Source organism: Mirounga angustirostris, unplaced genomic scaffold (assembly GCF_029215605.1).
Source record: "Mirounga angustirostris isolate CCGP_5_RB_7025 unplaced genomic scaffold, mMirAng1.0.hap1 SCAF_10, whole genome shotgun sequence".
In the NCBI taxonomy this organism is placed as follows: domain Eukaryota; kingdom Metazoa; phylum Chordata; class Mammalia; order Carnivora; family Phocidae; genus Mirounga; species Mirounga angustirostris.
In genome coordinates, this window is record NW_026991718.1 from 87,079,791 (window position 1) to 87,092,661 (window position 12,871).

General features: G+C 52.3%; 1 protein-coding gene across 4 annotated transcripts in view; it reads left to right on the top strand.

Annotated features, from left to right (window-relative positions):
- SH3RF3 (SH3 domain containing ring finger 3) overlaps positions 1-12,871 on the top strand; it is a 394,367-nt gene that overhangs the window by 198,618 nt on the left and 182,878 nt on the right. For all 4 annotated transcript variants that reach the window (XR_010405756.1, XM_064572701.1, XM_064572700.1 and 1 more), the window contains exon 2: positions 10,181-10,456. Coding sequence is in view for 3 of the 4 variants with exons in the window: in XM_064572701.1 (XP_064428771.1) it covers positions 10,181-10,456 (276 nt within the window). In the remaining variant the exon portion in view is untranslated. The remainder of the gene's footprint in view (positions 1-10,180; positions 10,457-12,871) is intronic.

The following is a 12,871-nucleotide window of genomic DNA, read 5'->3' on the forward strand; positions in this document are numbered from 1 at the left end:
ATGCCAGGCGGGGCAATATCCTCGCCTCATCCATCTGATGCTACTTCCAGTCTACACTTAGGGGTCATTAGTGGTGCCTTTTCTAGCACCAGCATCCAGGATCCTGGAACATTTGTTTGCCTCAGCAAGCAGTCTACGATGATCATTTTTATAGCACCTTCTTCATTAAGAGACAGAAAGCTCGTTACATGCCATCAATTTTATTCTCTTGACATTACTAGAAAATTTGGAAGGACAGATTTTATTATCTCCAGTGTATGGGAGAACGGAGGCCCTGCGTATGGAGGTGATTTGTCACACGGCACCCTGCAAGGCCACCCCCACACCAGGGCTGTCTCCACTTCCCCAACTGCGGCTTTGACAGTAGAAGTGGCATGCTGTTCTGAAATGGAGCGCACACTCCACCCACACAGAGGGGCCCAGCAGCCACCACCCCTCCTTTACCCAGGAACGGGTGGGAACTGTGCAAGCCTCAGACCTTGGTCCGTTGCTAGCTTTGACCTTCCATTCCAGGAGTCAGCAGACTTTTTTTCTGTGAAGTGCCAGATAGTGAATGCTTTTGGCTTTGTGGCCCATATGGACTGTTGCAAGTACTCAGCTCGGCTGTTGTAAATGGACGGGCGTGGCTGCGTCCCCATAAAGCTTGATTTACAAAGACAGCGGGCAGGATGGATTTGCCCCCAGGCCCATGGTTTAACAGCTCCTGATCTATGCTAATATTAGATGTTCACCTTCTCTTTCTCCTCTCTGACTTCAGAACAATAGACCTGCGTGTGTGGTGGGCGGATTAGGTTTGAGGAACCGTTTGAGCGTGTGTATGTATGGATGTGCTTGCGTGCATACATACGTGTTATTCACACACGCCTCTTTCTGCACAGGGTATTAAAGGTGGGTCTCAGGAGACTGAACTAGGTGTTTTGGTCTCTGAATAATACTTACTAACACCCTAGTTATAAGACTGCCAAGCCTAGGGTTAAAACTTCCAGGCAATTCTAATACTCATATGTTTTCATAATTGTCAGAACAGAATTACTTCTGATTTCCTTTATGAGCCAGACGTCATAGGGCATCCTTCACAGTCTGGGTAGGTCATGGACTGAAGCACAAATAGGCCTTCACAGGTCCCAGAGTGGCAGGATCTGTGGAGCCCGGTGAGGTCACAGGGGCAGATGCGGGGGAGAGCCTGGCTCACAGGCAGCAGGGGCTGTGAGCGGGCGGGGGAGGAGGTCCACGGAGAGCTGGCTGGTGCCGGACAGAACACAGGTTGTGCGTGTACAACAGGGTGTCTCGCAGCGGTTGAGAACCTGGTTTTGTTACCCTTTGAACCTTTGCAAGCTCTTGAGTGGAAACATGTTATGAAAATGAAGGAGAGCAGAACTGACGTGGCGGCTTTGGAGGTAGGGGAGTGGGGCACACACTCTCTCCTGGAGGGTCATGCTGGGTGCTGGGCTGGAGCAGTTTGGAAACCAACGGGGTGCGGTAAAGCCCGGCCGCTCCCATGTGGGGCATCACTCAGCCCTTCAGCGGGCGGGCCGTTTGCGCAGTCAGATTCCGCCTCTCCTAGCCAAGAGGGAGCGCAGGCTGTTGCCTCTGCCCAGGCATATCTGTCTTGATTTCAGGGAAGGGAGGCCACACCCGTTATTGGTGGTCAGCCTCCTTTGCAGCCCCTGGGAGTCTTCTTGTGTGGCTGTGTGCTCTGCCTGCTGGCACCCACATCCCTGGACCAGTGCACTTACGGAATTCTGGTCAGGGGCCTCGACCTTCGGATCCCTTTGCTGTCCCTTTCATAGAACCCTCTGGTTTTCATTCCTGACCTTGGCTGTCGAGCTGCTCCCTTCTCTTCTCTCGGGAGGAGAGTGAGAAGGTAGGCCCGGGCCCTGTGTGGTGACGGCTCAGTCACTGTGTGTCCAGGGCCCTCTGAGGGGCACAGTGAGGAGGGCTGAAACACATGGTAAAGTATAGTGCTCCCTCACCCCTGCCATGGCGTGCGTAGATAATCGGGAGTTGGACAACGCAAGCATTTCTGAGAAGCTTCTCCCAGGCCATCTTTGTCTTTGCAACCCAGAATAGAGAGATTGCTGGCGAAACAGAATGTGGTGAAGCCGTTGTTTGACCAGAATGGGACACACTGTAGTGTTCCTGTGGAAACTCTGTAAAACCAGCTGACTCTGAAAAAGCTGGTGCAGAGAAATGCAGTTGTGTGTGGTGAGAAGCTGCTCAGACTTTGAAGGCTGCACAGGTGTGCAGGGGAGAAGGGGCACGTACAAGTATGCATGCTCCCCTCCCCCAGCCTGTGCTCATGGCGGGGCGAGAAGCTGGCACCCCAAGAGTCAGTCCAGCTGGCCTCAGCAGTGGTCTTGTGCCGGGGGTCAGCAGAGGCGGACTTTGTTTTGGTGACTGTGAGGCTTCCCTTTATTCCTCTTCATGTGGGTAGTAAAAAGCGAGCTCCTAGCCCTGGTGGTAAGGAGCCCGCGTGTTCCCTGAGGACGGGGAGGAGGATGTTAGAGATCTGATCGTCACACTCGAGAGCTCTCTACTGTATGTCTGCGATCCTCATCAGTGTGAGTGCTGAGCCCGGGCCCAGTCTGTGAGCATGTCCATGTGTGCACGCACGCATGTGTGTGTGCATGTGTGTGCATGTGTACTTTCCCCAGAATCATCTTCACTCTCAATATTTCCATTAATGTTGGCTATAAATCTCCCCAAATAGAAAAAAAAAACCCTCCTAACTGAGCTATGTCCTTGTTAGGAGCAACTTTTCCTGAGACTCAGCTTCCAGAAGACCTTAATTTTGGATCTCACCTTCTCTCTGCTGGACTTTGTTTGATCCTGGTATCTCTCCTCTTTCTTTCTTTCTTTTTTTTTTTTAAAGATTTTATTTATTTGACAGAGAGAGAGAGACAGCTAGAGAGGGAACACAAGCAGGGGGAGTGGGAGAGGGAGAAGCAGGCTTCCCGCTGAGCAGGGAGCCCAATGCGGGGCTCGATCCCAGGACCCCGGGATCATGACCTGAACCGAAGGCAGACGCTTAACGACTGAGCCACCCAGGCGCCCCGGTATCTCTCCTCTTTCCAGGGTCACATATGCAAGTGGCTTAGAAAGTGGCTTCACACCCTCAGAAGGGTGACTGAAGTTTTTTAAAGCATAAATTCTTTGAAGAGGAGCATGTTGTTTTGAAAAGTTTTATTTCTTATGCCATGATGATTTTATTACAAAGTTGTGTCAGCTAATTGAGAAGAAGTTCAAAGAGCCACAGGCCTTCTATGGTGTAAGCACGCTATTGCTTTATATAGCACCATTCGTCTGGAGGAACCCAAGGGGCTTCACACCTTCCACATACAGATGACTCCATCCAGCCCAAAGTCACCAGATGTCTCTAAGGCAGAACATGGGTTTCCTTAAATCTCACTTCTCCTAACAGCTCAGACGGAGAAGTTAAGCCCTCCCACCTTCTAGCAAATTACCACTAACATCAGTGAACTGACTGCCAAAGTGCATAGAACTGTAGGCAAAGCTGAGAAGAGAGCCTTTGACAAGATCCAGGAAAAGTAAAAGAAAAAGAAAGAAAAAAGAGAAAAAGGTACAATTTCTTTTTAATCCTCACAAATCTTGGTGAAACATGAAACTCGTGCTCAACATGGAGGCTAACGGCCACTCTTGGCTGTAGACAGCTTACGTCTGCATCACATGGTGAGGGCCTAGTGTTGTCCTCACCCCACCTGAGCTGGGGGACAAAATGTGCATTTCTCTTTTGTTGCCCAGGTTGGTGACCCTCTGAACAAAGGGATGTGTCTTACTCCCCTGTAGCCTACTGCAGGGTCTGGCATGTCGTGCTGTTCCATAAATTCTTGGAAGCACATGTATGCAAATACCAGAAAGAAAAAAAAAATCATTAGAACAGAAGAGTGAAAGGAACAAAAGTCCAGCACCCAATGCAAAGCTTTTAATGAGAAAAATGGAAGAAAGGGCTTGAAGAGGGGGAGAACTAAAACCTGGGAACGTCCTGGTTGATGTGTGATGTAGTGACATCTCTATCACAGATTTGATACATAAACTAGAGGGGGGGGACTCTGTTTCAGTACTTCATTTAATGCATGAAATCATGGCTTTTCAAGTAATTCTGAACCTGAGAGGGTTTGTGTTCATGGTACTGTCCTAACGGGGAATACATGAATGGTAACCTCCATAGTGGTGTGGGGTCAACACTTTGCCTTGAAAACTGCTTACGAGCTGGAGAGATGGTAAGTCACACCCCAGAGCATCTGGGTTACTCAGGGTCCAGCTGAGCTCTGGTGAGAAGATCCCCAAGCACAGCGGCCCGAGTAAGGTGAAGTGTCCTTTCCTCACATAACAGTCCAGGGATCTGTTCTACACGGCCATCCAAGGAGCGGGTTCCTCTCTCTTTTGCTCGGAGGGGGATCTGGAGTGGAAGAAGCTGGCTCACCTCCACCGCCTCTGCCATCCAGGCCATGGAAGGGAGAATCAGGCATTAGGATTTCCTTACAAAGGTCATTATGAAACAGGGTCCAGAATTGCACGAGCCACTCTCACGTGTACTAGATGACTAAGTTACAACACATGGCCATGGCTACCTGCAAGCGAGGCTGGGAAATGAAGTCTAGCTGGGTAACCTTGACCCCCAGTTGAAACTTGGAATATTCTCACTGGCAAGAAGCAGGAGCAAGTGGATATTGGGGGACAGTTAGCTATCTCTGCCACTTTTGTGGGCCCTGCAGGCTTGGCATGTTTGTGGTGAGGCCGCCTCCCTTCTGTGGCCTGCTCACCATCCCTGAAACGTGCCAGGATGTGTTTCCCCAGTGCCTGTCAGCTCTGCTATGTCTGTGGGAGGCAGACCCACGTCTGTGTCCAAGTCTGTCCGGCACTGTGTCTGTGTCCAACTCTGTGTGTTTGCTCAGCCTGGTTCCTCCAGTTGTCATGCCCTCCTCCTCGAGTAATCATTGGGATTTTCCCCATTTATCCAGGCCCAGTCACTCTTAGCAATGGGACTTTGGGCTGCAAGGACCCTGAACCTCACATCCTGGGAAAAAAATGTGCAGGGGAAACTTTTAGCCCAGGCCCAATCCTGCAGGGTTTGTTTGACTGGTCCATATGCTCATTCATTCAATAGATATTTTGAGCACGTGATCTATGTCAGGCCAGGGGTCGGGGATGCAACATTGAACAAAAAATAGGCATGTTATCTGTCCTCCTGGGGCTGATGGGCCAGGGGGGCCCTCCACTGGTAACATGCAGTTAGAAGCTATGCTCACTACAGGTGTTGCCTGGGAAGCTCTGAGTAAGGGAGACTGGTTGAGTCCTTAGAGTCTAAAACATGGGCGAGTTCTTTGTCCACACTGTTACCGGAGCTTGCTGGGGGATGTGAAGGAGTGACACCTGGCCCTGCCACGCTGCCCTCCCCTACACGCTCCAGGCCCCACGCCCAGGGAAGCCAGCGCGACTTAGAGCCTTGTCAGCAGCATGCTGTAATGAAGGCACATTTGTCAAACCCCGCTGCCACGGTGATCTCCATAAAAGATGGAGATGGTGCTGCTGTGTATGCGTGAGCACCCAAGTCTCCACAGGGTAGGACATTAAGCCCACAGTAAGATTTGTGTGCTACATCCGAGTAATGAGCCATGAAATTGACATTATAAGTTTTAATTATTATTAATGCCTTGCAGGGGTGGCTGGTGTTAATTATCCTGTAGGCATCCCAGATGTATTTCCCTTTTCCTTTTATTTCTTTTCCTTAATGTCTTGAGCCCATAGAATGCCGGCTCAGTGGCATTGTTTGAATGGGATTCCTCCAGAGGGGAGCACACACAGCTGATGGGTTATAAGGAGCAGTCTGCGGGCAGAGAGGTAATGGCTACACGGAAACCCGCTCAGTTTCCTTGGGCTGGGAGGGTCCTCGCGGGTGCTGCCTCCAGGCCCTGTCATGGACTAATTAAGTTAATCTTAGAAAGGGCTTTAAAGATGACAGGCGCCTCGGAGGTCTGAGAGTCCCCATTTCAGAGCCTTTCCTCACAGTGAGAACCAGGTTCCGGCTGCTCTGCCCCCCTAAAGAAACCGCCTCTTGGCGTTGTCCCTGACTTTTATCATTGCCCTCAGAAGTATGTCCTGCATCTCAGTTTTGCTCCCTCAGGTGCTGATCTTGGCAGTGTGGGGAGGGAATTCTCAGGTGGGCTGTACTGCCTGCCTCTCCCCCTTCCCTTCTCCATGGCTCCCTCTCTCCGCTCGCCCTGTCCTTGCCCACCCACAGGCACAGACCAGAGCATGGCTGCCTGACCAGACCATGGCTGGGCCAGCAGGGCTGTGCTGTGTGCTCTGAGCCCTGTGATCTGACCTCAGGGTCACGAGATGGCTGGCCCCGACTGGGCGGCCATGCGTGCAAGCCACTCCTGCCCTGCTTCTGCTGCTTCAGACGTCCCTGGCCCCTCTCCTTCCCTGGTCTACCCACTAGCACATCTGCTCTTCTGCTCCTGCATGTGGAGCTGGGATCAGCACCCTTACCCTGGATCTCTGGGGGGCATGCTGCTTTACAAGGGGTGTCATGTCAAATCTGTCATTTCTGACTTTCCTCACCTCCAGCCCCACCCAGGCTCTATCTCAGGAATAAACTGAGCCCAGCTGAATGAGCAAACATGCATAGGACACCTACCATGTGCCGGACACTCCTGTCCTGGGGCTTGGTTTAATAGGGACTAGTGTGGTAGGGGTGTGATGGAATAGAAGCTCCCAGGACATAGGAGAACACAGGCTGCTGCTGCCAGGTTTGGAAGGAAGAGGGAGGGGCCAAGGTGGTAGGCAAGCCCCAGAGGTTCCAGAAGCAGGAGCTCTTTTTGAGCAAGGATGCTGCCCCTGTGGTTGGCACGGGCTGTGGAGAAGAATGTCGGGAGCGAGCAGTGGCTGGAAGCTGAGCTGAGGCCATGTGGGGGAGTCTGAATGCCATGCTGAGGAGCTTGGTGCCCCTCCCTGAGGGTAGTAGGTAGCCACTGAAAGCTCCTGAGCCCCAGGGGGTAGGATCAGCTCTGTGTTCAGGCATCCAGCCTCACAGTGGGCTGATTGGGCCTGAGGGCTCACTGGTGGAGGTTTGCAGTGGTGTAGGTGGAAGAGAGGAAGGGCCTGGCCATGGCGGGTGGAAGCAGGCCTGGTGTTTCCCTGAGGGCTCGCTTACCAGTAGGGCAGTAGGACTTGAGGATGAGTGCTAAGGTGGAGGGAGAGGGTGGGCATACGGGCCACCGAGGGTACATGCTTGGTGGTGGGCAGGCGTTCCCTGGCCAGGGTGAGGAATGCAGTGTTGGAGGCTCTCGGGACAGCCATGGGACGTCAGATCAAGAAGTTGAGAAAGCGATTAGATTGGAACAAAGTCCACCACTTGGAAGGGATGTTGGAAGCAGAGAGAGAGGCAGGCAGAGTTTGGGCCGTGGAAGGTGTTGGGCTGTACAGGAGGCCTGGGGCCACGGTGCCCAGATGGGTGGGGACAGGCCCATTCTGGAGAGTCAGTGAAAGACCAGGTCCCCTGAACATCTGCAGTACGTGCCTCACAGGAACTGGGAGGACACACTACTCAAGAGCACCAGCCCCGGAGCCAGGCCTCCCGCATGGGAAGGGCCTCAGTTTCTTGTCACTACACCCAGGCTCTTCGCTGCACCCGGGCAGGTGGGGGCCGGGATTGCACAGCATGCATAGGAGTGTGCTGGCGAGTGGCGTCTGTGTCGACGGAGCCGGCAGAGCTGGTGGGGGCAGGCCAGAGTGGGAATGCTAGTGGCTCTGCTACACGGGGAGAATGGGGATGTGCGAATGTTCAAGCAGCATGCAAGCGCACAGAGGGGTGCAGAGCCCGTCGAAGCAAAGGTGCAAATCTGGCCTTTCTTGCTCTCCTTTGTTATGAAGAGTAGCAAATTTACTAGCTACCCCAAGTGTCTTTGGGTCTCCAAACATTGCCTTTGATCACTCCCCGCTTGGTCTGGGGGTGAAAGGAAATGGGGCCGGAGGCAAAGCAAAGGTTCCTGTTGTGCACCGAGCTGAAGCCCATTTTCAAGTTGACAGCCGGTTCTCTCCTTACTGTCCCTCTCACGCCTCTTATCTTGATGGGTGTCTCAGCCTCTCCTGTGCTCGGTAGTGACAAGAGTCCCATCACGGAAGTCAGTGTTATATTTAACTTCTAAAGTTGTGAGAGACTAAGTTCAAATAGAACAAGAAAGCTACCCTGTCTTATTGTAAATTTAACCTCACAGGCTGGGTCAGAGTTTCTCAGCCTCGGCACTGTTAATGTTCTGGGCGGGGCAGTCCTTTGCTGTGGGGGCTGCCCCGTGCATTGCCGGACGATTAGCAGCATCCCTCGCCTCTACACATTAGAGGCCAATAACATCCCACCTCCCAGCTGTGACAAGCAAAAATGTCTTCACACATTGCCAGATATTCCCTGGGGGACAAAACTGTTCCTCCCTGAGAACCCCTGGGCCAGGGGCTGACTGGCCTTTGTGTGTCTGAGGTCCTTCGGGTGATTCACAGCCAACAGCCCCTTCCATTCTTTTCTGATCACAGTCCTTGTTCTGCAAATCACCGCTTTGCCTCAGCCGTCTGAAATCAGGGCCTGTTACAGGCTATTGTGCTTATCGTACAAAGCTAGCCAGGATGAGTATTATTGGAAGCAAATTGATTTTTTTTTTCCTCATTGAGTTCTGCAACGAAAAATCCTCTGGTGTTACTATTTAATTGGTTAGCGGTAGCTGTTTGTCAATTTGCCAGCAGGTTCTCTCTTAACTGCTGTCATTTGACATTGCTGAAACATAAATGCAGAGTGATTGAGTTGCCAACATGTTATTAAGTCCCCTACAAAGAGCTTTTCGATGTACTACTGCTGCAGGCTTTTGTGGTTCTATTGATTGATTTGAATACTAAAGAAATCCTTGGCATAGACAGCCCTGGTAAGAAAATGCAGCTTCTGTCAGGGAAATTGTTGGGTATTGCCACAGGGACAGTAGTGGGTTTTCCTTTGGTTTTCCTCTGGCAGAGACTTGGCCTCTGACAGAGCTTACTCAGTTGATGGTTGTTGGCCACCCATATGGAAGAGGAATAGAAACCCAGGAGGCCACTGGTCTTTATGAGACAGGTCCAATTAAGTTGAGGAGCCCGGGAAGTGGATGGTGACATCAAGTTTCAGGGTGGTTCAACAGACTCCTTATTGCAGAAGAGCAGAAGATTGCCACAAATTCTGTTTTGGTTTCAGAACCAGTCATTCACCATTAGAGACCAAAGATGGCAGATCACTTTCAGAAAGGTTGGCTAATCTTTGACAGGATGACAAGAGCATCCCATGACATTGAGAGGATACTATTTTATGGTCTTGAAATTGTGCTTCTGGACCAGACTGCCATATGCATCAAAAAGCTATTTGTCATTGGTATGTGTATGGTGGGGGGTGTGTTGTGACAGGCAGGGACCACTTGTTAGAACTCCTAGTGCATTGGGGACCAATGTCCCGGGGGTGGCCTCCACCTTCCATGGCCACACTGTCCCTCTGGGCTGGATGTCACAGGTGTATGCCCTTGGCTTTAAGGCTGTGAGTGGGAAGGTCCCACAGTAGGTGTGGGTCTGTCCCCTTGACCTGAGAAGCCCCTTGACATGTGTTCTGAGTCGCTGTGAAGGTTCGGAGATGAAGTCAGGAAAATGTTATTGGACAATAATTGTTGGAAGTCTGGCAGCTAGAAATAGCACGCAGTGGAAGACAATTTAGCACAGAGCAGTGAATGAGAATATCAGAGCCAGCCCACCTGGGTAGGGATTCCGCTATCCTTACGGGGGTGGGGCTTTGGGCCAGTTACTTTCTCTTTCTCCATGCCTCAGTTCCTCACCTATAAATGATAGTAGTTTAGCTTCTGTTCCAGAGTCCTTTTCAGCAGAGTGAGTTGGTTCCTGTGGACAGTCCAGGACCATGCTTGGCCCCCCTCTCACACGCACTATTTGAGGGGGGACTGCCATTATGGGGGCCGTTTTGTCTCAGCAGGGCCATGGGCTTGAGTATCCCCATATAGGGTGTCTGTTCTTTTGAAGTACTTACCACTCTGGGACATTCTGTACGTGCCCACAGCACAGGAGCCCCCCATCCCAGACAGATCTAACAGGGCAGCAGGAAGGCCATGCTGAGTAACCAGATGCTATGTTTTGCTTTCAGACTCTTTCCCAGCTTCCCTATGGGAAGGCACTCTACAGTTACGAGGGGAAAGAACCCGGCGACCTCAAGTTCAGCAAGGGCGACATCATCATCCTGCGGCGCAGGGTGGACGAGCACTGGTACCATGGGGAGCTGCACGGGGCACACGGCTTCCTGCCCGCCAGCTACATCCAGTGCGTCCGGCCCTTGCCGCAGACCCCGCCCCAGGGCAAAGCACTTTATGATTTCGAGATGAAGGACAGAGACCAGGACAAGGACTGTCTGACCTTCACCAAGGTAAGGAGGGCCCCTGTGAACATTGTCACCCACCCTCCATTTGAATCCTGGCTCCTTCCCGAGTGCCCAAGCTCCTCCCCATTGTGCCTCAGTAAGTGGGGAGAGCAGTTATTCCTACTTCCTGAGTTTTTGTTGAATGGAAGGAGATGGCACACAGCCTGACACATAGCTGCACCCGAGAGCTGCCAGGGCACTCTCTGGGTAACAGGTGCAGGACCCTCTGTCACCTAGGTGAGTCATGGTGTCTCTCCGTGGCAACTCAGGTGCAGAGGAGTGAAGTCTCTCCAAGATTGACAGGCCCTGGGAGAGGGGGATCATCAGAGGAGGCTGCTGCAGAGACCCCTTCAGCTCACAGGGAAGGGGCGGTAGGGCCCACCCAGAAGCCAGCGTGCTGCAGCCCTGTGCTCTGGAGCACCAGAGGGCACAGACACGTGTGCTTAGGGCCAGGTCAGTCTTGCAGAGAGGGACCCGGGCTGGTGACAGACTAAATAGCATTTGCCGGCAGAATTGTCCTAGCAGAGCCCAGTGAGATGCGGAGGGGCCTGGTTTCTGGCCATCCCGGGCCTCCTTGATTGTCAAGTGTGGAGAGGACTAAGGTGATGATGGCCCTGTACACCCTTATGGTCCCTTACTAACTACAACCGACGGGCTCCATTCTTATCCGTGGGCGTCCCTCCTTCCTTGCTTCCACTGACAGACTTCTCCCGGTGCTGGGCAGGGTCGGGGCCCTGGAACACTTACCTCTGCCCAGTTCAGTAACAGCAGTGGCCCTTGATAGCTTTACCAGCCCCATCACTCTTTATCTCAACTGTCTTCCTGATGTTGGAGCCCAAGCTCCAAGAGGCACAGTCACTTACCTGAGGCTGGTGGCTCGGGCCTCTCCTTCCACCTTCCATCTTCTGTTTCCTATCTGTCCTGCTCCCCGCTCTGCACCCCCTGCCTCATGTGGGCGCTGTTGTAAATAACGGTTGTGAATAACAGAGCTAGAACTCTGAATCTCTGACTTCAAGCCCACGTCCTTCCCACTTCTGAGAGGCCATTGTTAGTCTTCCTCTGCCCCATCTGCTCAGTGCAGAACTTGGCTGTGCTACTGAGCTTTCTGGAGGGCCGCTGGAGTACCGTGCACACCATTTTTGAGCAAAATTGGCATGTCCTGCACATGGCTGCTATTTATGTCTTGTTCCATTGTTCAGAGTGACAGTGAATAATCTATTTTTCATTCATGGATTCAACTCTTTCTTCCTTCCTTTCATCAAGGTGTTCTGATGCTAATTCTGATTGTCATCTGGCTGATGCAGTTTCCCAGGAAGCTGCAGCCAAACCTGTCCCCCCTTACCTTCCCCCTCCGCCTCTTCCTCTCTGGCTCTCTCAGTCTGTGGCCTGGAGTGACAGGCTGCCTGGAGTGCAATGTCAGACAGAGCCCCCACTTTGCTCACTTCTCTGCCCAATGGACTCTGGAGAGCCTCCTTTGAGAGAAGAACGCCCTGGGGGCCTGTGACGCTCTGTGCTGTCACTTGTCACCAAGAGCAGGGACCCCTCTCGACCTCCCGGGTTCTGGTTGGGCTCTTGCTAAGGAGACAGACTCTGTTATGGCTCCAGGCTTCTCTGAGCTCAGCCAGCTCCAGGAACAGACACAGCGTCCTCACAGAATTGTGTTGGAGGAGGCTCTTCGAGCCAGGAGAGCTCAATTTGCACTGACCACTGCAGAGTGCTGGAGCCCCCAGCTTCCCCTGGCGTGAGCAAAGGCCTGCCTTTCCCACCACCATCATAACCTACTGTGTTCTACAAGCCTCTGCCTGGGGCACTCAACTCCAGGGTGAAGCCCAGAGCGCATTGGACAAGAGGATAGAGAGGCATTTGTCCACTTACCAACAAGATGTACTAGCCTCCAACTCTGCTGGGCACCGTGCTACACCCAGGGGCCACAGACAGACCTGTTGCGCTCCAGAGCCTCAAGTCTGGTGGGAGAGACAGGCAGTAGCAAGTTAAGAAATAAGTGTTCCAGAGTCAGCCTCAGAGAACAACCCTGGTCACCAGGGAGCTAGAGTAGGCATTTAGTAAGGGCTCCAAAATATTCAATGATAGACCTTCGTGTTTGGCATTTCAAAAGAAGCAGTAAAGTAATTCTCATGGGGAAAATTAGAACTCAGGCTTTCTTAGACTCATTCTGTGGTTGGCATTGTTCTTACTTGGAATTAGGTTGGGGGTACAACGATGGTGTCTGGGGTGTGAGCGGGCGTCACTGTTGAGGTGTCTGTGGTCATGAGGGCTTCTGGGGAGATGGCATGTGAGTTAAGATTGAGGGGCAAAGGCACCAGGCACAAGAGGGTCTCAGGGGGTGGTCTCCAGCCACAGAATGTGGCTGTTCCCACAGGAAGTCAGGTAGGAAGTGTGTATCTCAGGGTGTTTTTCAAG